Source organism: Xiphias gladius, chromosome 16 (genome assembly GCF_016859285.1).
Source record: "Xiphias gladius isolate SHS-SW01 ecotype Sanya breed wild chromosome 16, ASM1685928v1, whole genome shotgun sequence".
Classification (NCBI taxonomy): Eukaryota; Metazoa; Chordata; class Actinopteri; order Istiophoriformes; family Xiphiidae; genus Xiphias; species Xiphias gladius.
The window spans coordinates 16,994,075-17,022,067 of record NC_053415.1 but is presented as its reverse complement, the minus strand read 5'-3'; the positions used below and the strand labels follow the sequence as shown (position 1 = coordinate 17,022,067).

General features: G+C 40.4%; 1 protein-coding gene across 2 annotated transcripts; it reads right to left on the bottom strand.

Moving 5' to 3' along the window:
- Window positions 1–67: 67 nt before the first annotated feature.
- Window positions 68–23,752, bottom strand: LOC120801498 (follistatin-related protein 1-like). Of its 2 annotated transcripts, XM_040148580.1 has the most exons (12): window positions 23,613–23,752; window positions 23,432–23,488; window positions 9,921–10,022; window positions 9,395–9,524; window positions 7,671–7,703; window positions 7,147–7,214; window positions 6,531–6,596; window positions 5,334–5,452; window positions 4,814–4,926; window positions 4,025–4,135; window positions 3,820–3,914; window positions 68–1,606 (listed from the first exon to the last, which is right to left on the bottom strand). In XM_040148580.1, the coding sequence occupies exons 1-12, from the start codon at window positions 23,613–23,615 to the stop codon at window positions 1,565–1,567; spliced, it is 939 nt and encodes a 312-aa protein (XP_040004514.1). In that variant the 5' UTR covers window positions 23,616–23,752; the 3' UTR covers window positions 68–1,564. The 2 variants fall into 2 exon arrangements, with proteins under 2 accessions (XP_040004514.1, XP_040004515.1); XM_040148581.1 differs by lacking the exon at window positions 7,147–7,214 and having other exon boundaries at window positions 6,531–6,661; window positions 23,613–23,749.
- Between the last annotated feature and the right edge of the window lie 4,241 nt (window positions 23,753–27,993).

The window sequence follows — 27,993 nt, the reverse complement described above, 5'->3', positions numbered from 1 at the left end:
TTCACACAGTATTTGAAACTTGAAGTTTGGCAGATAAAAGCGCACACAAACAAAGTGACAAAGCTAGTTTGTGGTGTATGGGCTTTATTGGCATAAATACATATTCCTTACAGTCTCTGCACTTTTAGTGGAATATAAAGGTTTAGCTAGAACCTAGTAATGCAACTTTCACACAGCCATTTGTCAGGGATAAGGTCACAAAGCACTAGTTTACTGCTAAACTTCAGCAAAGCGCACTCATTCTTGGTATACCACGTGGCGTAATAGCCTTTGTGCAGGCAAAGGTAGAGACCAATACTGTTTGCATGTCTAAGGCACTGATTTTTGTCAAACCTCCCAATTTAGACACAAGATTGAACAAATAAACACATTTAACAAACCAAACTACTCTCAGCATCACGCTTTAATTGCACGCACACAATCACGCGAGCACACACAAACGCACGCGCGCACACACACACACACACACACACACACACACACACACACACAAGCGCTTTATATGCACCCAGTTATCGATGCGTCTAAGCTACTTTAGTTGACAGTGAGGCTAGTCCTGCTGTTAGAGTGATTTTGAAAGCACAGGTATAGTGTTGTTGCTGGGTCCAGAGTAATGTTTTACCTGGAGAATTTCTTACATCATTAAAAACACGTCATAAAGACTTTGGTTTCAGTTTTCACCATGCTATATTCAGAACAGGTCTCACCTGGGTAGAGTTGTGCTGCTTCACCCTGAAAGCTGGACCACTATGCTCGCGTCTCAGAAATGTAGGACACACATAGAAAAATGTTTGACCGAAAAGAACCAGAGAGACTTGCCTGAGCATAACATGGGAACGAGATGAGTTCCAAATCAAGCCAATAACATACTGTACATAGAAGCAGAAAAAAATGATTACTTTAGCACTAAGACACAAACAAATTTCAGGCTTCTGATAAACTAAAGCCTAGGAAAAATAGAGAGAAAGAAAAAGAAGTGCATTGGTCAAGTAGTGGCCTACTGTGGCAACTCTAAATGGCAACAAACCAAAATATCAGCGAGTAGCATTACCCTCGTATCCCAGCTTCTTCAACCAATCTCCTGACAAAAAAACCTTCGAGGGTGTTGAGAAACACGCTGCATCAGGTGTCAAGTAGTCAGCTTTCTCCGTACTCCAACAGCTCCCTCATTTCAACAGGTGGATTCTCCAAGTTCCTAACCTCACTACCTTCTCAAACAGTGACTTCCACGTTTCAAAAACAGTGAAAACTTGACAGTTTGTTTAAGAATAACTGTAAAAATAGAAGGATTGTAGTAAAAAAATATCCCCAGGGTTAGTGTAGGGGCACAGAAATACAATCAAACATGACAGAACTGAACAGAAGGGAATCCTATAATACACTTTGATAGCCCCTGGATCTAACAAACATCAACACAAACACTTAAACAATGTAAAAAATGTATAATAATTAACATAGCAGAGAAACATGAAAAAGTCAGTTTAACAACAACACATAGCCATAAGATAAATCAAGTATGGAAGAAGAGCAAGAGTGTGCATCCTCTCCTTCATTATATCCTTCTTTAGGCCTCCTTTGTGCTGGTCTTCATCTTCTCAACTGTTTCCTGTATTTAAAATAATTTAAAAAGTTGACAGAAAAATTAGATATAATGTGTCATTTAACATACTGAATAAATAATAATGTTAGTACGTATTTGTATAAGCATCTATGAGCTTTATTTTTGATTTTTCTTCTTAACAATTTTGGAAGTACACATATTATTGAAATACTTTAAATTAAAAGCAACACTGTATTTTGAAGCAAGGTCCTCGTGGCAGAATTCAGCGTAACCCTGGTCACACTAAACTTGTACCCACAGAGTTGCATTTGTTTACAGTGGCATTATATGCTGGCCTTCTGGAGTACAGAGTACATGACCTTGCTGACTCAGCCATGGCCTCACGCCAGAGCCCTAGTGCTACCTTGTGAGCCTCATACACACATAAAAGCAAATGCACGTGCGCACGCACGCACACACATACACACGCACAAGCACACACACACACACACACACAAGCACACACACCTGCGCACGCAGGCACACTCACATACACACAGACACAGACACTTCTCACACTCTAAGTTCTAGAAGCGTGTTGATTTTCTGGACAGGCTTTAGAACTACGTTCTAGGACTTAGAACTTGATTTTTGGGCTAGACAGGTTGTAGAACTCTATTCTTAGTCTACAGAGGTTCTAGAATGGTATTGCACATCTTTATTCTTTGTCTGGGGAGGTTGTAGGATTTCAGAAAAGGTTGTAGTAATTGTTCAGTTTGAGCTGTTAGACAACTGCAATTCTTTTTGCCCAGAGAGACTATACAGCTATTTTGATATAACAGACTGCAGTATTGTGCTGACAGTCTCGAGAGGTTCTAAAACTGCAGTGACTGTCTTGCGTCACTGCATCACCATGCACCTTTCATTTCAAGACAGCCCATCAGTCTGGTAGTCTATTATAGATAGAATTTAATTGTAAAGTATTTAGGTCTTTAAGAACTGATGTTAATTACTCGTTTTTACTAAATTATAAATCGTAAGTGCTCCCCTTTACTTTTTTGGTCATTTCATTTGTTTGTTTCCATAAAACTGGCAGCACTTGTGCATATACAATGTATGATTGTTCTACATCATAACAGGCTATATAATTAAAGGAGTACTTCAACCAAGTTAGCATTGCACTCCTATAACAATAAGTATCAAAGTCAATGTAGTAGAACTACAAATATCGCATTTTTTGATTTTATGCATGTCAAGGCCTGGCTCCTACATTACCCACAGTGCAACTTAACCACCAGCAGTTCCGTCAGAGATTCTGATGTGTTTTGGTAGTAGTGGCTATTGTAGCCTACGTTGGCTTCATGTTGCTAGCCTCAAATAGAGATGAGAAGCTACAGAGGTCTAGTAAGCTCCATTTTTTCTAACTCCACACTCCCAGATTTTTTTCAAGCTCATAGTCTTCAGCATCACCTGACACTGACTCAAATGACATTGCTTGAGGCAATACATCAGACTTTGCACAGCTACTTCTCGAGCCACAAAGGGCTTCATACAACTTTTTTCACATATGCAGTCGTACTCTACAAGACATAAACAGACTTTGATGTGTAAAATTGGTGTATTTCCCTTTAAATGTATAGTAGGTTACTTGATATTCAATCTTAGGAAAAACTAAGTATATAACTTGATGATTCTGAATCATCCACACAAAATCTTTGGTTAAAGACATCCCTACCATTCTACACTGTATAATAAAAAGGGAAATGTTGGTGATCATTTGGTTCTTTTTTCCTGCCACTAACCCTATTTCATATCCATGGCCATTTCATAGTTTTATCGATCTAATTCAGAAAACATTTCTTTATTTCACAGCTTTTGATTTATTGTTCCACTTTTCGTGCCAGGAGTCATAAACTCATAGGCTCATACCCAGGCTCACTGAGCTGTGTTAGGCTGGCAAACAGTCACATAAAAATTTACACCTACCAATTCCTGTGTGAATTGTATTGTGTTGAGTAGTTTGATTCAAATGCTCTTTGTCCGGAAACATATTGCAAGTAATCAAGGTTATATCCTGAAGGAATTTAAAAGCAGACACAGGGGTCATGGCTCATGTCAGTGATATTTCATGGACCTTGGGTGGAATCCTATGAGTGGGCAGTGATGGGGCTTTGTCTTTCTCTGTAGAGAAATTCTGGGATGCACTTCTGATTTATTTTGATCTTAATGTGATTGATTACATTTTTCATTATTATTATTTCCAGATTGCAAAGACAGACCTGGTGCTTGTTGAGCTCAGCCACACGGAGGTTCCACTCCTCCTCAGTCATCTCTGCCCCAGCATCTGCTGAATCATCCAAAGCTGCCATTTTGTCTGGACATATAACAAAATAGTCAAAAACGGTCATGGGGTGTTTGTCCTCATGTGTGAGCTGATTCAAATTTTTAAAAAGCATTAAGATCAACTCCAGTATTTTAACATACCAGTGCAGGTCATAGCAGTGCAGACCCAGTTGCCGCATGCACAAACACAGCGGTTACACTCCACCTGGGTCTCTGCTCCGTCCTCATATGTCTCATCCTCCAAGGCACATTCTGCAAAAGGACACATGAAAAACTATTCAGCCAATATCACGGATAATAGACTTTAGTGTTGAAATATTAAAGCCACATGCCTTACTTGCTCTACTAGTTTTGGCTTACGAATGAAAAGTCAGCAAATCTGCCAAAACTCATGCTAATCATGTGTGTCGGAAAGACCATTTTAAAAAATCAGGACTTTTCCAAAACATTTAATATGTCTGTCATTCTCTTAAAATCTCCAGGCATGAGAATCAGGATTTCTGTGAAACAAAGTATGGAGTCCTGCGAGTGTATTAAACCCAGAGTTTCAAAAAAATCCCCAGCAGGCTAGCCAAACGTGCGTGTGTGTGTGCTAGTGCATGTCTGTGAGGTTGTGTCCTTGAACTCCAGGGTTCGGTGCTCTATAGTGTATATTAGTTTTGTCTTTGTGTGAGCAATGCCTCTACATCCTGTGAACTTTATCCTTTAATTTTATCAGCATCAGATGACTGAGCAGACTGGACTGACTACCACAAGACTGTGTCTCAAACTATTCAGATAAGAGCAGCAGTTTGAGGCTCATTTCCACAGTTGGCTGGATGTCAGGACTGCCTGACTAAGGTTATGTCAGTGCATCCATATACTATATCTATCGGTGTGTAACTTTATGTTGCAATATGGCAAAGTATACATAAAACACTTTTGGCTCACTCTTCTCTGGTGGATTGAAGCCAGGTTTCAGGCAATTGAGGAACTCATCAAAGCTCAGCTTCCAGTCAGCATTCTCATCAGAGAGCTCGATGAGCGCATCAACACACAGGCTCCTGGGAAGCACACACACACATAATGCAAAGACAGAATAAAAATTAGCTGCTCCATACAGTGAGAACAACACATTACAGAAACAGAAAAATAAGCATATCCTCGAAATGATCATTTGTTTAGAGTGTTTTATTTCACAGAGCGCAGATGTTTATGCCAGCGTCGGTTCCCACAGGAGGCCTTCAGTAAAATTTGCACAAGCCCAGAAAGGGTTCAGTGACTTTCACTGTGTACCTTAAAATAGCACCGCAGGACACAGATATGGGTCTGTATGTACAAACATTACCAATCACATAGTTTGAAGGGAAATTAAATACTGACAAAACAAAAAAAAGATTGCAAACACTAGCCGTTTTCTATACATAGACACTCATGTAAAGCATACAACCTTGCAAACAAACACACCAACCTGAGCAGCTTGTTGCTCTCCTGGTCTGCATAGGACTGCAGCTCCACAACCGACTCATTGTGCTGGATGAATTTGAGGAGCTCTGAGGAGTCCATCTGAGAATCACCATTGTCATAAGACTGCAGAAACACGGACAGGCATAGGAGTGGCGAAGTTAACATTTAGGTATTTCGCAACTTTTATACTGCTTGATGCAAATAATACATAATCAGGGGACATACTATAGTTTTATCAGTTTGTGTCATGTGCACGTTTGTACTGCAAATGTTACTCTGAAAGAAATCCCTGGTGTTTCTTATAGACAGGTCAGTCCAGGCTGCTAGCAAATTTGAAGTCACTGCCAAAAAAGTTATCAGGGGCACACTAGTTGCCATGACAATCATCCCGTAACCCTGATGTTTAGTGATTTCAATTTCGGCATGAGTGCCTCAAGTACCGACTCTACTTACAGCCTGTATTTGTTTTGTAAGATTTTTAAAACGGGGCTGGAGCAGAAATATGTTTTGGATTACATGAAAAATTCAGTTCATATATTCATTTTTGGTATACATCTTAATATGAATGCGTATTCATGGCTCACATTGAATCGACATCAGAGCTGCTTGCTGCTTGTTACCTACTGTATGGCTCCATAATACTGTGTCTGTGGGGAAATTTAACAGAGGCTTTTTGAAATAGTTTGGCAGTAACGGTGGTGGAGCTTTCAGATAATTAAAGACCCATTATATGACCATTTGGTGTGTTTGTAGAAGACGGATGAACTAAAAACGTTCATGAGATGGTATATAAAGTTAGCAGTAAGTAAACTCTCAAACTGTGCAGCCCAGTGATGATGATGGGGAACACCAGACAAATATATACTGCTATTAAAACTAACTCTTCACAGAACCATCTGCTCTTCTGCTTTTATGTCATTCATGTCAGCCCATAGGGTGGCACGGGTCCTCCTCTGCAGGACAGAGATCCTCATTAAACTGAATTATATCCATCAGCTGACATTCTCTAAAAGGCCTGTCATATGAACAATTAGACATAGTCTGGGCCAGCTTTAAGGATCAGGTAGGTTGGAGGAGGCCCACATGGATAAATAAACCAGCGTATTTGGTAAAAAAGAATGGTTCAGGAGCAATGGTGTGCCCTAATAGAGACCAGGGTCCACTGCGTGTTTCTGCACCCCAACAGAGAAAAGAGGCCCACCTTGAAGTATTTGAGCAGGATGTCAGAGAAGTTGGATCCTTTGACAAACCAGCCATCTGGGACAACCTCAGTCTGCAGCCACTGAATCACACGACTCCTCAGCTCATTGCGGTCAGCAGCATAGCATACCACTGCGGGGATGGGAACATTTCCATAGGTCAACAGCATTAATAAATAATCCAAAGGATAAAATCTATCTTGTAAGCTATTTCACCATTTACCCCTGTCCCTTTTGTGCATACGTCAATTTTACCATGTTCATTCCCTTTCCATTAAACCTTAAACTAAAGTTATTGCACAGACAAAACAACCAAATCTTAAAACCCAATACTTAGCCTCAACCCATCTATGAACCATGACTTAAATGCAAAAATAACCCTGAATTTAAATGGTTAAAGTGAACCTCAATGAAAAGAATTCAATTTGGAGTTTTTTATTATCCCACTAAAATTGTAAACACTTGAAATCCACAGAACATAATTTCATATATACATGCAATATATGCAAGCACACACACACACACACACACACACACACACACACACACACACACACACACACACACACACGCACACACGCACACACAGCTGCCTGCAAACCAGCCATCTGGGACAACCTCAGTCTGCAGCCACTGAATCACACGACTCCTCAGCTCATTGCGGTCAGCAGCAGCATAGCATACCACTGGGGATGGGAACATTTCCATAGGTCAACAGCATTAATAAATAATCCAAAGGATAAAATCTATCTTGTAAGCTATTTCACATTTACCCCTGTCCCTTTGTGCATACGTCAATTTTACCATGTTCATTCCTTTCATTAAACCTTAAACTAAAGTTATTGCACAGACAAAACAACCAAATCTTAAAACCCAATACTTAGCCTCAACCCATCTATGAACCATGACTTAAATGCAAAAATAACCCTGAATTTAAATGGTTAAAGTGAACCTCAATGAAAAGAATTCAATTTGGAGTTTTTTATTATCCCACTAAAATTGTAAACACTTGAAATCCACAGAACATAATTTCATATATACATGCAATATATGCAAGCACACACACACACACACACACACACACACACACACACACACACACACACACACACACGCACGCACACACGCACACACAAACTTACCTGGGCTGGCAGCTGCCTGGTCTGTTTTCTTCTCTAAACGTGATTTAAAAAGAGGGAAAGAATAGAGCATTTGAGGCAAATTGAACAGTGTTGGCTTGATTCACATTAATGGAGCTAAACTGGGCTCTGACTAAGCACTTGGCCAAAGGTCTGTGAAGATGACAGCGTGAGATAACTTTTTTTCTCGACTACCTTTTCTGCCACAGCTACAATCAATGTTCAGGCCAGCAGGGACACAAAGAGTGCAACATCGGTAAATATGAGCAGTGAAAGGTCAGTCAAGATAAGACCCTAATATTAGATGTTTTAATAGATTAGTCAGTCAAGCCAGAAATGTGAAAGTAAAGGCAGATGGGTTCAGTGCAGTGGTGTGTGGGTAGCCTTATAAGGTCGACTATCAACTGGTTCAACTCACATATCAGTTTCATAAATATGGGCTAGTTCAGAGATCAATTCAATTGACTATATGCAGTTATCAGCAAACTGGCTTTTTGCCTCTCTGCCTTACACCTTTTACAAATCAGAGTTCAGAGAGAATATAAAATTCTCAATGTACTACTTAACAGACTGTGGTCTGATCAAAAATTGCTGTGTTATGTTTCAGGGCCAGTAGAAAGTCATACTAGGATAATAAACTTAAGAGCTTGCTGTCCATATTGGCCGAATGCTGAAATAACTAAGCAATAAGACAGTTAGACTAAAATATTTGAGCTTCCCTCTTGCACTTGACACCTGACACCCCACAACAGAACACTTCTGAATAGGGATGCACTGCTCTGATACACCGGATTGTTATTGGTGTCGATACTGACCTTATTATACTGACCAATCTACTGTGAATACAGTTTCTTGGTCAGTGGCATAAGAAAGATTATTTGTTTCCACAACTGGTAACATTAATTCAGTCATTTCAGGCCCGCGACTTCACTTTTAGTCTCATTCTACCTTTCAATAAAAAAACAAAAAACAAAAAAACAATCCCATTGAATTCAATTCTATGCAGTATTTTAAATTTGGAAAAGAAGAGAGCACTGGTATTTGATCAGTACTTGGTATCAGCAGATACCCTGGGTTGAGTTATCGGAATCGGTATCAGAGAGAAAAAAAGCCAACCAATAAATTTTTGTTGTCAGTTGCATCTGTATGGCTGTCACACTGAATCACACAATTTCAATAAGGACTCAGAATCAGAACATAAAACATACAAGAGGGACGTCTAAGAGGGTAAAAGAGTACTTTCAACCCCTGCCTCATCCTTCCAAAGGTGGATAAGATGAACAGCGTTTTTCAAAAGACACAATAACAACAGAAAAGTTTCTCAAGTCATGTGTAAAATATCCATGTAGGAATTTGGTTTTAGAGGAGGCCCTCTAGTCTTGCTCCCTTTTCAGATTTGGCACCTTCTCTTGACACAGTAACCTTGACTATCAGAACACTTTATTGCCCTTGATAAGAACATCTTTTTAATTATTAATAATAACATTATTATAGTCATAACCACACTTGGAGGTGTAATTTACTGGGATTGTAAAAGTGTACTTGGAAACAGCAGCTGACACTTAATGTGCTCAAAAAAAAAGGAAATTCTGACATCTAAAATTCCATGACAACCGGGCTAAACCTTGCTGAGGAAGATTGTGTGATACTAATGGACGATGTGGTGGTTCGACAGTTTTGTAAACAGTTTTATCTTGTGATGTGGTGCTTTGTGCTGACACTGGTACCCTGGCAGTGTCCATCGTGGGCCACCTGGATCTTCAAGCCAGTCAGACAAGCATCTCTGTGGAGCTCACAGTGATTCCTGTAGGTCTTACCATTGCTGCCACACACTGACCTCTTGTGGGGCTTACAGCTCTGGAAAGAGAGAGAAAAAGAGAGACGGAGGTAAATGAAACGAAAAGTAGAGGAAAATTTAATCTCTTAAGCCTTTTTAATTTTCTTGCTGTGTGGTAATTTGATTAATTGTAATTTAGTTTGGGAATATTGGAAATATGGACTACTAAAGCCCAATATCCCCGGATTTAATAAAGCCGTCGTGACAGGTCCTGCCTTATTACCTGATCTTCAGGACAAGTCTTGAATAGGGTTTGTACGTTAAAATCAAATTTCAAGATTAAATTCATTTACATGGTGCATACTAGGAAACTGTGTTTAAATTACCACGAACCTGGGGGTGCATAAGATTCCAGTATAGTAATACACAATGCAATGGTCTCTGCTGAGCTGCAGAGCCACGCACCTAATACTCACCTCTATGCACAGACAGCTGGGCTCCCCTTTCTCATTGACGGCACACTCTCTGCCAGCCCCACAGAACACATTGGCACACACTTTGCTCTTGCTCTGCAGCTCCTGAAAGAAAACACATTGTTGCTGCTTTAGAAATACCATTGGTTTCTACTGATTTCACACACAGGGCGGCACTGTTGCACAGGCCTATTTGAAAGTACTGTGATGGTGCTGACCACATTTTATGGTACATACCAAACACAAATTTGCATATGGTACTTCAACCGCGAATATAAAGTACTTTCATAATAAACCACGTGCGATCAAATCTCTGTCACAGACATAAAGAGACTGCATTGATAGTATAGACTCTTTCTCCTGAAGATAAACCGGCTTATTTTTCAGTAGCTGTTTGTAAAAAAAAACATTACGTTTTTGTTCATAACTCCAGAACTGCAAAGTTAAAAAAAAAAAAAAAAAAAAGGTTTATTCTGAATTTCACTGTACAACAAATACTACCCATAGATATTCTGCCTTTTTTTTTTTTTTTTTTTGGAAAAATTCACGATTCACAATTTTTCTTTGCTAACTGTGGTACATAACTGTAAGTGTGGCCTATTTGACATAAATGGCTTCTATCAAACATCGTATAATTGCAGTGTAATGTAAAAGACACATGGACATATGACCTCTGGGCAATCCTTCAAAATTTGACAGCATTTCCCCCTAGGTCGCTCTACGCCATGAATTTCCACAACAGCCACCGACGTGATCACTTTAAATGGCCATAACTTTGTGGTCATGACTCTGACTCACTTGCAATTTTGCACATTTCACCCTTGTACAAATGCAGGAGGCAGAATCTAAGTACTTTCAATTTCTTGGCCAGTGGGATTGTCTATCACCATGTGTTTTTGGCAGATTTTAGAACAATCCAAACATTTCTATAATTAAAAAAACTAATTTAGAGGATTGTGCTCTCTAAATGCTGCCTAGTTATAGCCTTATTCCTGCTTTTTAATACCTAGTTCATGTTTGAGTGTCTGCAATGTTATTGAGGTCTCTGGAGACCCATTAATGTTAGCCAGTAGTTGCCATGTCAGTGATGGCCAGACTTGGCTCAAGAAGTGACAGCTGACCATACGCCACTTAGTGTGCGAGTGCTACTGGCAAGCAGTATAGGACCTTTCTAGATTACAACCAAACCGTCATCTTAAAAATCCTCCTTCCTTTCATTCAAATGTCTGTAGTGTTTCTGTCTCAGTTAAACGCTCTCATTTAGTTCATTTAGTTGGTCTCACTTTCTCTTATTGATGTTTTCATGCCTATGTTTCTTTATCTTTATCATTTGTTTGTTGTGGAAGATCACCATTGGAATTGCCAAAAAAGGAGTTCACTGGAGCTACAAACCAACCAATCACAAGATGCCAAGTGGAACTCCAAGAACTGTTTTATGACCCTCATTACTTCCACCTTTTCCTATCTGTGTATCTTTGTATATGTGTGGGTTTATTTGTATTTGTGTATTTGGGTTTGCGTTTGCGTACAGGGTGTTTCAACATCTGGAGTCTGAGCTGTGTTTTCCTTTGGGCCCATTCCCATGCTCTGTGAAATCTTTTCTCCTCCCTGTTTCTCCAGACTCCCCTCCTCCTCCTTAAGTCACTGTTTCCTGTAAGAGCGAGACAGAAAGTTGGCCTTCTGTGTATGACTGCACGTGAGTTGGCTTTCAAGCGTCTGAATGTGTTTGTGCGTGCAGTGTCTGGTATGTAGGTTAAAATGAAGGTGGATTCTCGTGACCAAACTCTCGCAAGCTCTCTAATGATAGAATATAACAAGATGGATGCAGGGAAGGGGGGTTATCACTACACTATAGCAGCTTTAACTCAAAACTGGTGATAGGAGGGGGATTGTATGTTTCACTTCATTTCTATGCATGAGTTAAATACACACGCACGCACACTTGCACTCCAAAGTTGAGGTCATGGAAAATCTTCAAAGCATTCCCTGTGGCCTTGAGCATGTTGGACAATTCAGTTTGTTAGACACAGATGGGCTAGACGCCTGTTGAAACCTGTAGAAGCCTCCAATGAGAACATGAATAATGGCCGGGCTCCTTAAATGAATCTGGTATAAACGAAGAGCTCTGTCTTTCCATTTCTGTTTGAGTAGAACCAACAGAGGATTGCTGACATTTAGCTAATGAATACCGAGGCAGAAGGCCCTTCTTTTTCCTGCTGATTCAAGTGGATTGTTGCTATGGTGAGGGCATGCATAGGCCCCTGTTGTGGCAAGATCACAGAAGTGTCAATCAAATGAGGCAAATGGAGGCAAGTCCCATAATGAGACCAAAGCCGAGTGTGCTGTTCAGATTTTATGATCGACAAAGCCATACAACACAAGACTGTAGAAAACAATGAACAGAGCGACTGCAATGCGACCCAATCAGCCCTCAAGAAGCCAGATAAGTTAGGCTGAATATTGGAGCTGTAGCCGATCAACCTTATGAGGTCATAAATCATGTCTGTTTAGCTTGGAGCCTTCATTGTTACTATGTATGGGAGTGGGCAGTCATGCACCATTAAGGGCACCATCACTGAGAACAATTACATGGTTTTGATCAGAATTCAGGATGTGGCATTTACGTGCAATATAGAGAAAGGTTGCTATTTACCCATATGTATATATGAATATAACAATATCCAGGTTTTTGATCATCTGTATGATACCTAACTCTGCTGGGCTTAACTTTGACATTTCGGGAGAACGCATCTTTGCTTTCTTTGTGAGAGTTAAATGACAAAAGCAGCCGGTTCTCTTAGCTTAGCATAAAAACCAAATCCATCTACCAGCTCCACTGAAGTTCAATACTTAATATGTTTTTCTTATCCAGGCTTCAGAAACCAAGATATAACGTTAACATGCTCAAACACATGGATTCTCCAGAAACAGCACGATGACTGAGATAGTGCAGTGCATGTAAACACGCTCATTAACCAAATCACCAATAGAGCAGACATTAGAAAAAATGTACAAACTCAGCACAAACAAAAACAAACAAACCCACTGTGACTGTCCTACTTAAATGACATACATTTTTCAGCCAACAAATGCGGCCTTATTTTCTTTCTCTCCCATTTAAAAACCAATCAAAGAAGCCAGAGTTCCGATGAGTGACTGGTGAATCATAACAGATTAAACAGAGCCTTTCAAATGAAAAGCTGCCTCAAGCATATTACTGATGCATATACACACATTTCACAGCTCATTTTTCTCGTCTCCTGCCCCCCCCCCCCCCATTTTTTAGAGTTTCTATCTTTTTGTCAGGAGGTTAAAATAATTTAAAAGCTTAAATAAGATTGAACTATTTGAATTATTTTTCATACACCCCTAAGTGCATCATTTTCATTTTTCTATCGCTGCGTGGTGCCTCACAATTCAAGTCTATTGTTCTTTAATTTCTGCTATGCTGTAATTCTCTCTTTCTTGTCAGCTTATTCCCAGTGCCATACCCTTTTATGGCTTCAAGAGATGTTCCAGTGAACCAAGACCAGCCTTGGAGAGCTAAGTGGAAGTCGATGGAGGAAAATATAAGACGAGCAGTGAGAGGAAGAGTAAGAGGTGCAGGCCTTTAAGAGAGTGACTATTAAGCGAGAAACAGGTAGATGGTGGAGATACATAGGAAAGGTGGGGCTGTGCGTGTACTCAGAAGTCAACTTCACCCCTGCCATGTGTTGAATGGCTCCATGCTGAGGCACACTAGAATTAAAGGGCAATGTATTCTTGCTTCAGTTAATAAATTAAGAAATAAAAAGCTTCTTTCCAAAGACAGTCTAACAACAGCAAAGCCAAATCTGCACACGAGTAAAACATAAAAAAATCACTTTCGAACATCTATCTGTCTATCTATCGATCTTTCTTTCTGCATCTCTGGGTCCTTACCCGCATACACACACACAAAACAGAATGAATAATGGAGCCTATCCGCTTATGTGTGCATGTTCTGTGTTTGTGCATTAGTGTTTGTGTGTGCGGGTGCATCTTGAAGATGCACCATTGATCTAGCAGACCGATCAATGCTTCTCTGGTGTGGGTGTCACTTTATAGCCACCGTGGATCCATTCCCACAGTGCGCTCTGCCCACCATTAGCATAGAAAACATTGATTTACAGCTGGTTAACACCCTGCAATGGGTACAGCCACAATAACAAACAGCATAATGGATGTTTCTTGAAAAAAATGAGTGCATTAAACACTGAATTTAACCTTTCTGTTTATGAATTATAAAAGAATATGAATTTCTGTCGAAATCATGATCACTTTAATCAGCTTGATAAGTTTACTTGGCATAAAAAGATTAGTTTAATGCATTCCAATACAAGAACCCTACAGCAAATCCTTTTCATATTGAGCTTTTCTTGAGATCGGTTGAGAGGTGTAGATTCAGCGTTATGCTCATTGTGGAGGCTGTACTTTCTGGTGTTGTTGATTTGTGCTGCATTACAAAAAGATGAAAGGTGATTCAGCCTGAGTTGCATCAACATCTTTATGACACAGTTTCAACAAAAACTGAATGTGACAAGCTTCATAAAGTTAGGATTCATACGTTGTTGTGTTGGGTTTACTCGACTTATCTAGCAAGCTTGCAACTCACTGTAAAAGATAAAAACATTTTTTTCTTTTTCCTAAGGTACAGTAAGTCTGATGTGTGTTTTCATGAATAAAATATTGTGGTATCTGACAACTTGAAAAAACATAAGATATATCTCCTTTCACCCTCGTCGGTGGACAAGTAATGATGTTTCAATTTAATCTAGTCGCTAGTATACATTTCCAGTGTGTACTACAAAAGAAAAAAGGCTCAGAATTTCATTCTCATACCTACCTCTCACTCAGATTTGTCACAGCATAAGACTATAAATCTGAATAAAAAAAGGACAATCTGAATGAAAGCAGTTAATAGTGTTTTAATTGTAAATGACTGGGAAAAATACTTCCAAATAATGACTGATGAATTGAGAAAAGAGAAAAGCGTAAATGACAGTATGAGATTTGAAAAACTGCTCATATCTTTTTTATTTGGTAACTAACCCCCTCCCCCAAGAAGCTCACAGTTATTTATCAAAGAAATGATATTCCAGAAGTCATTAGGGAGCTATAACAATGTTGCTGACATGAACAGATGAAGCAGTCAAGTCAAGGCAGGCATTGGAGCTCCCAGCTGTGGCCTGAAGGCATCAGTCTGTCTCCCTTTTGAGATTTTGCAGTCGGCAATTATAATCAGCAAAACTTAAAACTTTGTGCTCAAAACAGAATGATAATACTCAACATATTATTGCATGTGGTTGTCTTTACAATTGCTGGGATACAATGTGCACCCAAGTATTAAAGGAATAGTTTGACATTTTGTCTGTACAAAAACCAAAGAATTAAATGACAACTTGTAGCTTTAAGTGGGGCTATGTGCCAGGAAGTCCTGTGCTTGGTAAAGAAATAGTTTTGTACTTGGTAGGTGGATTTTGTTACCTTTAGACAAAGCTAGGCTAACTATTTCCCCCTGTTTCCACTCTTTATGCTAAGCTAAGCTGCTGCCTGTAACTTCATATCTACTTTACAGACATGAGAGAGAGATTCATCTTTAACCGCACGTATTAACACGTATTAACATATTTTGATTTGTGTCAAACATCATGTTATTAAAAGCTGAACAACACTGATATTGTGTGTTTCTTACCTACAGTAACTCCACACTCGGACCGACAGATGGACAGACAAATGCACGCACAGCAAGGCAACTTCACCCTCAAAACCTTAGGGTGCAACCCAATGTTTTACAAACAGGTTTTAATGACACTGAGGTGAAATAATGGGGGCAAAACGAGATGTGAAGGCAAGGGCTGTAGACAAGAGACGGAATCGGGAGAATGAGAAGGTAGGGAGGTACATTCCTGAGCTATGCTGTGCCTCAGCTGGGGTCCGACAGAGTTCATCTTGAGCCAAAGTCTCCTCAGTATCTAGGTCAGAGAAGTGCCCCTGCTCTCCCCCTCTCCAGCAATTCCTGCTTTTTCTGTTGTTGTCTCTTCAGCTCCAGATTGCCCAACACTCTTAAGCATTATAAGATGTGGGCTCATGCCAGGAGCAAAGAGGACAGGCAGGGCACAAATTGAACAGCTCATCTCTTCAACCTCCCTCTCACTTCTCTTGGCCTCTAACGAGGCCTTACCAGAAGAGACGTAGAGCCATAGAAGAATGAGAACCACTGTCACTCCGCGCACTATAAGTTAACTATGATCCAGTTTCCCCCCTTAAGGTATATGTATATATGTGAGCTTGTGGATAAATCCATCGCACAGGGGAGAAACATCACAGACCGTCATCAGTTTCGGCTTTGAGTCATTACAGAAAGCTGCTGCGCCCTCAATAATTCAAGTTCCTCCATTCTGAAACTCTCTAGCCTTTTCTTCCTTCTGAATCTGTTCAACTGTATCCTCATTCATATCAAATCAGGTTCAGTCTAATTTCTTCTGTGCTCGACAGCCTCCTGAGATCAGACATACAGTAAAGTAATCCACAGAGAAACACACATTCAACCCCCAAAATGACACAATCTACTGACATGCTTCCTTTGAACTGAAATGCCTGGTTAGTATATCATGGATGTATATGACAGCGAGTTGATAGTGGAATCGGAAGGATGTGTCCTTGGAGTAATGAGGCCAAATTAAGACTAATTTGAGTGTGTTATAAGGTTTGAGCACTTTGTAATGTCTCTATGGGTGGTCTCAAACACCCTCAGGGGGGCCAGGTCAGAGATTAAACCTGCAGAAACAAAGGGACCCTGGGTAACGACCAGTTTACACTGATCTGCCTGTTGTTATTCTCCCTGTTTCTTATTCAGTGTGAAAGGAATGCACCAACGGATGGGATGATGTCACCCCAGTCTGCAGCCTCTAATTTTACACCCACCAGCCTCCATGTTCAAGAGCTGAAATGTAGCAACTACACCCTGTAAGAAACGACAAGAAGGAGAAACAAAAGAAAGAAAGGCAGACAGAAAGAGATGGAGAAAAAGAAAGAAAGGCAGGAAGGAAGAGGGAGAAAGTGACAGAGGAAAACACGGAGAAAGTAAGAGAGCAAGAGAAAGATAGAGACAGACTAAAGAAAAGCAGGAAATAAGCCATGGTCTGAGCAGAGCCACATCTGCTAGCAGTTAAAACGTCACCATAGAACATAAAATGCGATGAACACAGTACCACCCCCCGGCCTCCCCTCCCCTGTTCACCCTGTTGTCACACTGCTGGGACAAAACTGTCCCCTGTCCCCACCACCTGACCCACATCAATCCCATGGGACATTTGTCCAACCTCTATCCATCCAATCCTCTGTTTTACACCCTTCCCTTTTCATCCTTGACCCAATAACCTTTGCCATTGCCCCCAAATCTTCCCTTTGCTAACTTTCTCTCTCTCTGCCCACTTGGTTACTTTTCTCTCTCCTATCCCCCACCCGTGCTCTGTTCTGGGCATTTTTCCACTGCCAGAGAGGAAAGGAGGGAGGAAGAGAGGGAAAGAGGGAGGGAGGGCCCATTCAAGGCTCAGGCCAGGGGAATGAGCAGATTCCCTGCCCTCTTCTCTGCTCCCTCTTTGAGGCCAGTATTGGGGCTAACGGCTAGAGCATGTTTGTTGAAGGAAAAGGCCCATTTACAGACTCCAGGATGTGATTAGGCTTTGCAGCCATTTCAAGTCAGCTGAACTGCAAACATGTATGTTTCCAGAACCTTTATTGTCTCAGATAGGGTACTGCGGTGATTAATCAATGAGCTGATCGCCAGATCCTAAGAAAATGAATCAAAAACTACTTTAATAATCAATTTTTTCAAACATAAAGTATTAACTACCTCCAGCTTCTCAAGAGTGAGGACTTTTTGCTTTTCTTTCTCATGTATAACAGTAAACTGAATATATTCGGACTGTTGGTCTGATAAAATAAGCAATATTTCACTTCCGGCTTTGGGAAATTATATCATGTTAATATAATGTTAATTTTTCACTATTCTTTGACATTTATAGACAAAATTATTTATTAATTAATTGAGAGAATAATCAACAGATTAATTGATAATGGAAATAATTGTTACTTGTAATTCAGTGTCTATTGTAAGTCTGTCGTAAGAACTCAGTGATCACATTAATTCATGGCACTTGTCCATGTAACTGTTGATACTTCTACTTTGAATTTGGCTCTAGGACAATCACAGTCACATAGGATGTTCTGCTTTATATCTTTTACCATAAGACACTAAAGCAACAATAAAATGTTTTTAAAAAATAACCTCGGCTCTTAGAATGACATGTCCATTTGCTAAATGAAGACCGCAATGTGTGGCTGAAAGTTCAGAAAGCCTAGTAAGTGGAAGCTTAGCTTTTTTTGTTACTGCTCCCAAAGATCAGGAATGAAAATATCTGCTCAAACAATAATATAGTTTGATGGGAGTGGCTCACCAGCTCAGTGCGTTGATCAAATTAAACAGATCTATGTTCCCTGAGGACTTGTGATCAACACATTTTTCCCAATGTGAGGCTGACTTCTGTTGAAGTCTTTTACACAAAACCTGATGACCTGCACTATTCCATGTCAAGACACTTACACAAGACATAGGCATGAGACACATATCGGCCAATGCCTCACATAAATGGGTGTGAGCAGAAAAACATAGCTTGGTCTGATTAGTCTGGATTTTCTGCCGAGACACACAGATGGTAGAGTCAGAATTTAGCATCAACGTCATGAATCCATGGACCCAGCCTGGACTGTTGACATAAGGCAGGCTGGGTCCATGGTTGTGGTGGTGTAATGGTGTGGGAAATATTTTCTTGCCACACTTTGGGCCCCTTAATACTAATTAATCATCGCTTTAATGCTACAGTCTGTCTGAGTATTGTTGCTGACCATGTGCATCCCTTTATGGCCACAATTTACCAACTTCAACCGGCTACTTCCAGCATGATGATGCACCACGTCAAAAAGCAAATAGCTATAGAACGCCTTTGGGGTGTGGTAGAACAGGAGACTGGCAGCATGCTGACAAATCAGCAGAAATTATGTGATGCCATTATTTCAACATGGACCTGAATCTCAAAGCAATGTTTCCAACATCTTGATGAATCAATGCCATGAAGAACTAAGGCTGTTACGAGAGCAAAGGGAGGCCCTACCCAGTATTAGGATGGTGTTCCTAATAAAGTGCTCGCTGAGTATATATTTCCTATAAAAAGAATCTGATCCTGATCATTTAAATTGAAAAAGACCAGGGCTGCGACTAATGATTATTTACATTATCAAACAATCTGTGGGTCATTTTCTTGGGTAATTGTTTAAACAAATAAAATTTTAGAAAAAAGTGAAAAATGTCCATCGCTGTCTCATCAGGCACAAACCTAATATTCAGGTTAGTATCACATAGGACAAACAAAAGCAGCAAATCCAAACAACACAGAGGCTGACACATGGAAATGTTTGGCATTTTAGCTGGAAAAGCAAAATAGGTGCAGATTATTTTTCTGTCAATTGACTAATCAACTTATTGTTTCTAAAAAAGAGAAACGAAATTGACAGCCAACATTACTGAAACACTCAGAAACTGAAACATTATATTAAGTGTAGCCTTGTTGTTTTATTTCTGTAAAACAACTACACTGCTGGTTGGATAATACAACACACAAGACGGTATGTGCTTTTTTTCAAATGCTAAACACACTTACATTTTTCTTGCAGCTGTATTATATCTGTATCTGTATTATACCATCTATCTCAGGCCACACACATTACAAGAAAATAAAATTTATTGCACAATCGACTATAGAGTTACAACAGTGTAAGTGAGCCACTTTGAAGTGGCATTCTGCTTAACGCTAGGTTTTATAATGACCATCAAAGAGCACAATTGTTGCAAGTTAATCCCTCATCCAACGGTGACCTCTTTTACGCCAAGCAAACTGCATTTCACATGCAGGAACTGATCTCAAGATGCACCATCTGCACTGCCAGTGGGACGCAGGATGATCCCTGGTGGAAGTAAATGGGTGGTATACAATTTCCTTACCAGTTTATCTTATCAGAAAACTCTGTGACATGTCTGGGTCACTTTGAACTAAAGTGAAGTGACCTATCCTTGGAATCCAAACTGTTTTTTTTAACACATCGCACTAGTGATGTTGATTTACTGCCTCTGGTTGTGAGAGGAGAAGTGGGAAACAATGGGAGACTGTTGTCCTTTATAACCTGCATTCAGCTGGCATCTCTGAGTCCTCTTTAGGTTGCTCAGTGAACACATTTAAGCCAGGCTACCTATATGGTTTCAACTCCCTAACTTTGAGTGTGCATGTTAGTATGTTACATATTAATTATCTCTTACTCACGGCCCCTTTGAGTAGACTTTAGTACTGCTCCTTGTCATTTGTGTGTGTGTGTGTGTGTGTGTGTGTGTGTGTGTGTGTGTGTGTGTGTGTGTGTGTGTGTGTGTGTGTGTGTGTGTTTTAATTTATGTGTGTAGTGCCTTTGAGTACAGAGTGCTGGTAATGATAAGATACCAGTACAGCTGGTAAGCTAAATGAGGACTCCTTTTAAGCCAAGCCAAGAGTGAAGAAAACACACTGCAGGGACATGAAACACAGTACACCCCACTCCTTCCTTTCCTCACTACACAGCCAAGACTTACCTAACCCCAGTCTCCCCTGCTATAATTGCATGACTGTGGCTCCATCGCCTCTCTGTTTTACATCACTCTATCTCACCTCCCTCTACAATCAGGAGGAATGCACAGGATCCATGACTGGATGTTGAGCTACAGTAATTAGAGCAGGCTGATATAGACAGAGGACACAGCGTCCCCTCAAGCTCATGTTTCCTCCACCTGGGCTGATATTTTTAGCCCACCTTGAATGAGGGAGAACAGGCATCAACATGGCGACATGGCGGGGTGCCCGAGTGGCCGTGGCTCGATCAGCGCCTGCTACAGATCCAAGGTCTCAACAAGAGAATCGTCGTCATCTTCTTCTTTTCAGCCTGTCTTCTTGATCCTCTCAGCTCTTGTACTCCAGATCCAGACCCGGCGCCGATAAGTAAATTAACCACTATGTCATTCCACCCTGCCCCCCCAGTTGATGCAATAAACATTGCATGCCATAAAAACAGAAATAAACACTCTTCTTTTGCTGTTTATATGCGAGTGTGTGTGTGTGCACATGTCCCCTGAGGCTGTAAACTCTTAGGACTTTCACTATACCTGCATCTGGACCTCCTTTGCATATCAAGCTCCCGGTGTGTTTGAGTAAAACATCAATATTTATTCACAAGATACATATCTCGTTTTCCAGCCTGCACACGCCAACACAGAGTTTTCCACACAGAGTCTTGACCCTGGCAAACCCCTGCCACACTACATCTCTGAGCCGCTTATCTTCAAACACTGCAATTTCTCCCCTCAGGAGGCAGGCGGGCATTCTCCTTCATAATAAATCAGGAGTTAGCATCCAGATTTTAAGAGCCTACAGTCTTACCAGAATATAAAAACATCAATTCACACACAAAGATTCCTGTTTTCATGGATCTCTTTTATGTTGTGTATACAGTCATTTTAACATACATCCGATCACCTAAACACAACCTAACTACACACCCTGAAGTCTCATCAGATTAGCTACTGGAGCTTTGCTCCAACTTGTTGACCTCCTTTAGACAGCTCACTGGTATGCCAGTTCAGGCGCTTCTCACAGCCAGTCAACAGACCATATGTTATCAGGGTAATTACCTTTGGAGAATACATGCCTTTCTAATACCTCCCCATTAACTTAATGGGGACACTCAACAGACTCTGCTGTGTGCTCTGTCTTCACCATGCCATACCTCACAGATTGCATGGGCCATGAATCCAATAAAGATGCACACAATAGCACATTTTCCAGCCAGCAAAGGTAGGGAGGGCAGTGGAAAGTCAGCTGGGAGGGCCTGCATGTCAGCCTATGAGTGATGTTGTGGCAGTTGATCAAGATAGAAAGATAGACTAAGTTGCCGGAGCAGTAAGTGTTTGAAAAAAAATCTGTCCTCGAATTAGGCTACAGCTAATCTGGAAAAAAATGAAAGGAAGTCAGTTCCCTGTTTATTTCCTCAGCTTGTAACTGTTGTGCAGGTCAACAGAGGAGTCAACACAAAGCCAGGTGTTCAACAGCTGTGTCCGTTGAGGTTAAGCCCATCAAACACCACCTGCTATGTTTATGTGTGTTTCTGCTTCTTAAAGGCATAGTTTGGCAATTTGGGGAATACACTTAATCTGTTTCTAACCCAGGTCTAGATGAGATGATTGATAAAACTGTCTTGTCTGTACAGTGAATATGAAACGGCTGTTTCTTTATGTTAAGCTAAGCTAACTGGCCGCTGGCTGTAGCTTTATATTTACCACACAGTCATGAGAGTGGTATCAACCTTCTCAACAACCTTCTTAACAAACAAAATTAACAAATTTCCCAACGTGTTGAACTATTCCTGTGCTGAAGCGCCGAAACTTTATGTATTCTGTGTTATTTGAGTTGGTCATCCCCGTGTGCCATGAGACCAGCTAACTGAACAGCACATTATCTCTGTGTTTACTCAGAGGTTGGACTACTTAGCGCTGCAGTGTGAGACCCATAAGGTGAGTATTCTCCCAACCCTTGAGCACACTCACCACCCCTGAGCACACAGACAAACACACATGCTCTCTGACTGGCCATCCAAACATGGTGTTTGTATGCCATTAGAGCGGACGCCAGTTGGCGGAGAGTTTTGCACCAGAGCATTCAACAATATTGGTGATGAGGGCCATCAAACCCCTAAAGGCCTGTAGGGCTTGTGGGGTATACACAGACACTAGCCCTCCCTTCTTTTCTTTTCACAGCTGTCTGTCACTCTCCTCCAAAGCTTTTGCTGTGCTGTTAACTTCTCAACTCTACAAAAAAAAAAAAACTGAGACTAGGAACTATGAGGAGTATTTCTTTGTGTGTGGTCCAGCAAGGATGCAAATGTTGGTGTTTGTTTCACTTCACAGACCACAAAACAAAAAAGGATTTTTAGCTATCAGAATGATGTCCCTGTTGAAAGGAACTCTCCCGATGGCAATTTAGTTCAACTGTGAGCTTGATTGTCTCCATAATGAAGCTCATAATATGGCAGAGTGCCAACAATAATGGTATAATTGGTTCTCCTTAATAAGATAAATACCATAACAAGCTATAGACTCTGTACAGTCCTGAAAACCCAAGCTGTAAATGGCTCGTTTTCACCACAGCACCGTGTTGTGTCAGATAATAGACTGACTGGTTCCAGATGTGCTCTAGCTGGTTTGGCTTTGTGAACAAAGCTGCTGTGCGTTAATGTCACTCCAGGCGCACAGTACAGCGTTTAGTACACATGTGAGGAAACATTGGGTGCGATTTTCAAACCGCACAACAAAAAGGATTTCACTATAAGAGCAGAAATGAAGCCGCCTGAGCCCAACTTACCTCGGCGTTACAGAGAGCCAGGGACAGCAGAAGGAGCACAGCGACACTTCGCAACATCTGGACATAAAAAGGGAGAAAGTAAGGTTTAGTAAAGAAAGAACATCTCCATCCGTTTCCGCACCAGCTCCTTAGCAGGCTGAGGAAACTTGTGGAAAATCCTACTTTCGGTGTTCTACGTTACCATTTTGGAGAAGCTGCTCCGCTCGGGAAATCTGTTCGGAGGGTGGGAGCTGGTCTGGATGTTTGTCGGGACGGAGTCTAGCAGGAGGTCCGCGATTTCAAGAAATTTGAGGAGCGCTGAGGAATTCGTGCCAGTCCGTCAGCCTCTCCTCCTCCTCTCTCACCGCCGCGGCCAATGAAAACGTCTGGAGTCTTAGGGGACGTTTGGAGAAGAGTGGAGGAGGGAGGGCACCGGAGAAAGTGTGTGCAACCACGGTCTCCTAAAAATCACGTTCATGTATTACTGAATGGTTCCTCCAAATGCATTTTGCAAGAAACCTTATGGGTGCCTGGATTATTTTGACTGGCACTGTGTGTGTGTCGGTCACCGACACATTATCAGCCACCCTGGTCTTACATAGGATGATTTCGTCTGCCTCCTGTAGTCATTTTCTATGATCGGACCCAAATGATACATTAGCGACCCTTATTATGATCATCAGCTACTTTTAAAAGGTTGTTTACAGTTAAAGTCACCAATGGTCCAGTTGGTCTATCCAGTTTGTTAAAGCTGTATTAGTTCATTTTTGGCCACTAGGGGCAGAAGAACTCCGAACCAAGCTGACGGAATAAAATTATTATGGGTCAAGTGCAAGTATTTCCCTTTATACAACCAGCAGACGTGGTACAACATTAAATTTACAGGGGATAAGAAAAAAACAACAAAAGTTCCCATTAGATCTACTTCTCTTTTCGCAATACTGTTTATCTACAGACACTTGGAAACTGTGTCGAAATCCCTATTAATCTCGTAAATCTCTATTCTCATCTGGGCATCATGAAGCAGTTGTTATTATTTATTTTTAATTAAACAAAGTGTCTTTTTAAAATATATTTTACAGTACCAGCGCTTTTGTCAGCTGAGAAGTTCAGTTTAAGTAGAAACTGAAAACGTCTAAATATTTTATTCAGCCAGCCATTTGTTCTATTATTTGGAATAACTCCGTTTTTTTTTTTTCAAACAGGGATTTAACACAGTTAAATTAATTTGTATAGTATCTGAATTTTGACTAATGTAACACGGAACATCAAGAGAACAAGAAACATATGCAGACCTTAATATTCACATTGCTTTTGTGCTTTTGATAATTAAACTTGACCATAATAACACATTTCTTAGTAACCACGGATAAAATCAAAAATTTCTTTTTTCTTCACAAATTCTTCGAGTCAAAGCACCACAAATTTACTATTCTATTATTTACATATAAAATGAAATATAACATTTTTACTAATTTGTGATAATTCATTCATTCATTCATCAGTACACTTCTCTGCCTTGTTTTTAGACACAATAACATTTCATCAGCAAACTGGCTTTATTTGAGTTCTTTTGTACATGCTTAGATCTCAGTAAATTCTGACGTTTTACAATGAACTGCCGCGACTTCCAACACAAGCAAAAAATAGAAAGAGTCTGATCAGACATCTCTGTCTAAAGCCTCAACAAATGCCAAATCTTTGAGTAGTTCCATGTGGTATGCAAAGTTTTGGTTGTATACCCATCATATTTCTTATTATTACAATTTCCATGTGATATCCTATTTCAGCCGACTGTCACATCATTGATCTACAAGGCAATTCAAACAATTTCACACGATGTCCCTTTCTGGCTGTGTCCTTCAATCAGACCCACATCCACAGAGGTCCTGCATGGAGAGACCCTTTTCCCCATGTGCTGAAAGATTATTGTTCAAAGGTTCTTATGATTTCAGTATTTCAGGATTAAAACCCACTGCTGGTGTGCATGCTCCAGTGAGGAGTAATTAAAGAGTGATTAAGAACGACAGGCTAAGGCACTGAACACCGCAGCACACTGAATTTTGAATAGAAAGAAGAGGATGAATGATTTTTTCCCACTGCAAGCCATCAATTATATATAACTTCATCCCCCTCTGTGGAAACATACCTGTTTAAATAGATGCTGTGATTATTCGACACCCTGGGGCTCGCTGTTGAGTGTGTGTTTGTGTTATTTGAGAGTGTGTGTGTGTGTGGGCATGTGTGTTTGTGTGTGTGTGTTCTGGTGTTTCTCATTCTACCTGCATTGATGTTGAATATAAAGCAGGGAAAAACATGAAAACATTGCAGCTTTTTGTTTGAAAAAGTTAGTTTTCCTGCATATTACTGTTGATGGATATTTTTCCATATTACCTCCCTGTTTTGCTGGCATGCAGGAAGCTGTGAAAAAGAAGAGGAAACGTGTTCTCTTTTTTCTTTCTTTTTTGTGCTTCCCTGTGGGAGTTACGAAACAAATCTTCAACTGTGAAGCGAGGCTACAATGCAACAGAGACAAATTTGATGTTGGTAAGATGACTGAACTAAACTGCTACTTAACTTTTCAGTGTTATGACTTTTTGGCAACCAACCTGGACTCCAAACTGTCTTTACCATGAAACAATGTAACCAAAAGGGGCATTTGTCCGGCATCCGCTTATAGCGCTGTTGCTCAATATTGGACTGATTCCAAAATTTTTTGTCCCTAATAACATTTAGACCCAAAAAGATGGGAAAATGGGGCCCAGGTTTAAAAATACCAGAATTATCCTTTAATCCTTAAAGGGGAAAACCACCCATTTTATCGAAGTTTGTTTACAGATCTTGGGGAGTACTACTGCATATGTAAAATTGTACAAAGTCTTCTGTTGCTGTAGGGAGAGCGACACGAAACCTGGGAATTGGGGGTAATGTAGACACCAGGTTTTGAAAAGAAAAAGAATGTGTGGAATAAAAAAAACAACATTTCTGGCTCTGCTGCATCAATTTTGATAATATAAAAAAATTATCCCTTGTGAGTGCCATCATAACTCTATAGAGTACTCTTTTGACATTATAACAAAGCATTCACTGTACGCTGACAATGTATCTTCGTTTTCGTATATTTGTTTTCCTTTTAATCTCCATTCTTGCAATACAATATCCATTGAAGCATGCAAAGTGTTTTTCATGGTTTTGGTCAGATGCTCACGTGTGCAACTCAGGATGTCAACCCTGGCCTAGACCTAGTTTTCGGAAGAAATTAGTTATATATGAACATTTTCTGATAGACGTGAAAACAGCATCAGCACATGTTTATTTTCATATAAAGATTAATTGAAATCAACAGTTGGCATTTCTGTTCCTAATCCCCGATACACCCTCTCCAGTGTTACAGGCCTTTAATATATGTATGTTATTTCCCCTATTTATGTCCACCTCTTACAACAAATAATAATAATGCTAAAATTAATAGAAAAAATGGAAACAGAATGTTTCTATGAGAAGCTTAATTAATATGTAATGCAAAAGCTGACAGACAGTTCATTCTGTCATCTGCTTTATCAGTTTTTGCCATCTGTTTCTTGTTATTCTGCACACACACCCACAGATATGTGTGAAATCTTAAGCACCGGCTCAGAAAAGGAAACACATTTACAACGAATTGACTTTCACCACGTTCTGTAGTCAGATGGGGGAAAATGAATACTTAATCAGATAAACTGTTTAATCTCTCTTATTGCTGCAACGTCCAACAAACATTACATACTCCCTCTCCAAGCCATCAAAACTGTGTTCTGCTACCACTGAGATTAAATTCAAGCACTGTGCACGTACATAGGGGCAAACCATGCAGTATTCAGGATGGAGAACAGAGGTATTAGCTCCTCTGATGTCTCTCTGTGTTCTTCCAGGGGCTTTCCGAGAGGCATCTCAAATATTCACAAACATCCATCAATGCCTGAAAGGGTCAGACCAGCCATGGTCACACCGAATCACTCTCACAGAAACACTCAGAGTAAGAAAAAGTACACACAGACACACACACACACTTTTTTGCTCCTGGAGTTTTCTTTAATCACGTTTTTTCTATCATGTCTTTTTCTTAAGGCCTACTGAAGTGTGATTCAGAGGCAGCCTGTGTGTGTGTGTGTGTGTGCGCGCGCGTGTGTGTGTGTGTGTGTGTGTGTGTGTGTAAACCTCAAGAGCTCTTAAAGTCTTGATTAAAAATAAGTGCGAAAGTGTGTGGTAAAGGGTTGAGGGTCCAGGCTTCCTGTACTAGGTGCATTTGTGTGTGGGAGGACCCTTCAGAATCTGAAAATATGATCAGGACTCCTACTTCAATCTTTTGTGCACGGTATCACTCTGCCGTCATAATTTCCCGGTTGCGCGTATTGAGGAGAGGGAAGGAGAGATAATGAATGCAGTCAAAACAGTTAGTCAGTGCTACTCATGGTTGTGTTAAGACAGATGGTTTGGAGAGGTTTTTCTGTCCTAATGGAAACAAATGAGATGATGCTGAAAAGTTCACATGTTGTTGGTGAAAAGCAGTGTTCTCTCTCTTTGCAGCCTCTTCTCACTCAGTT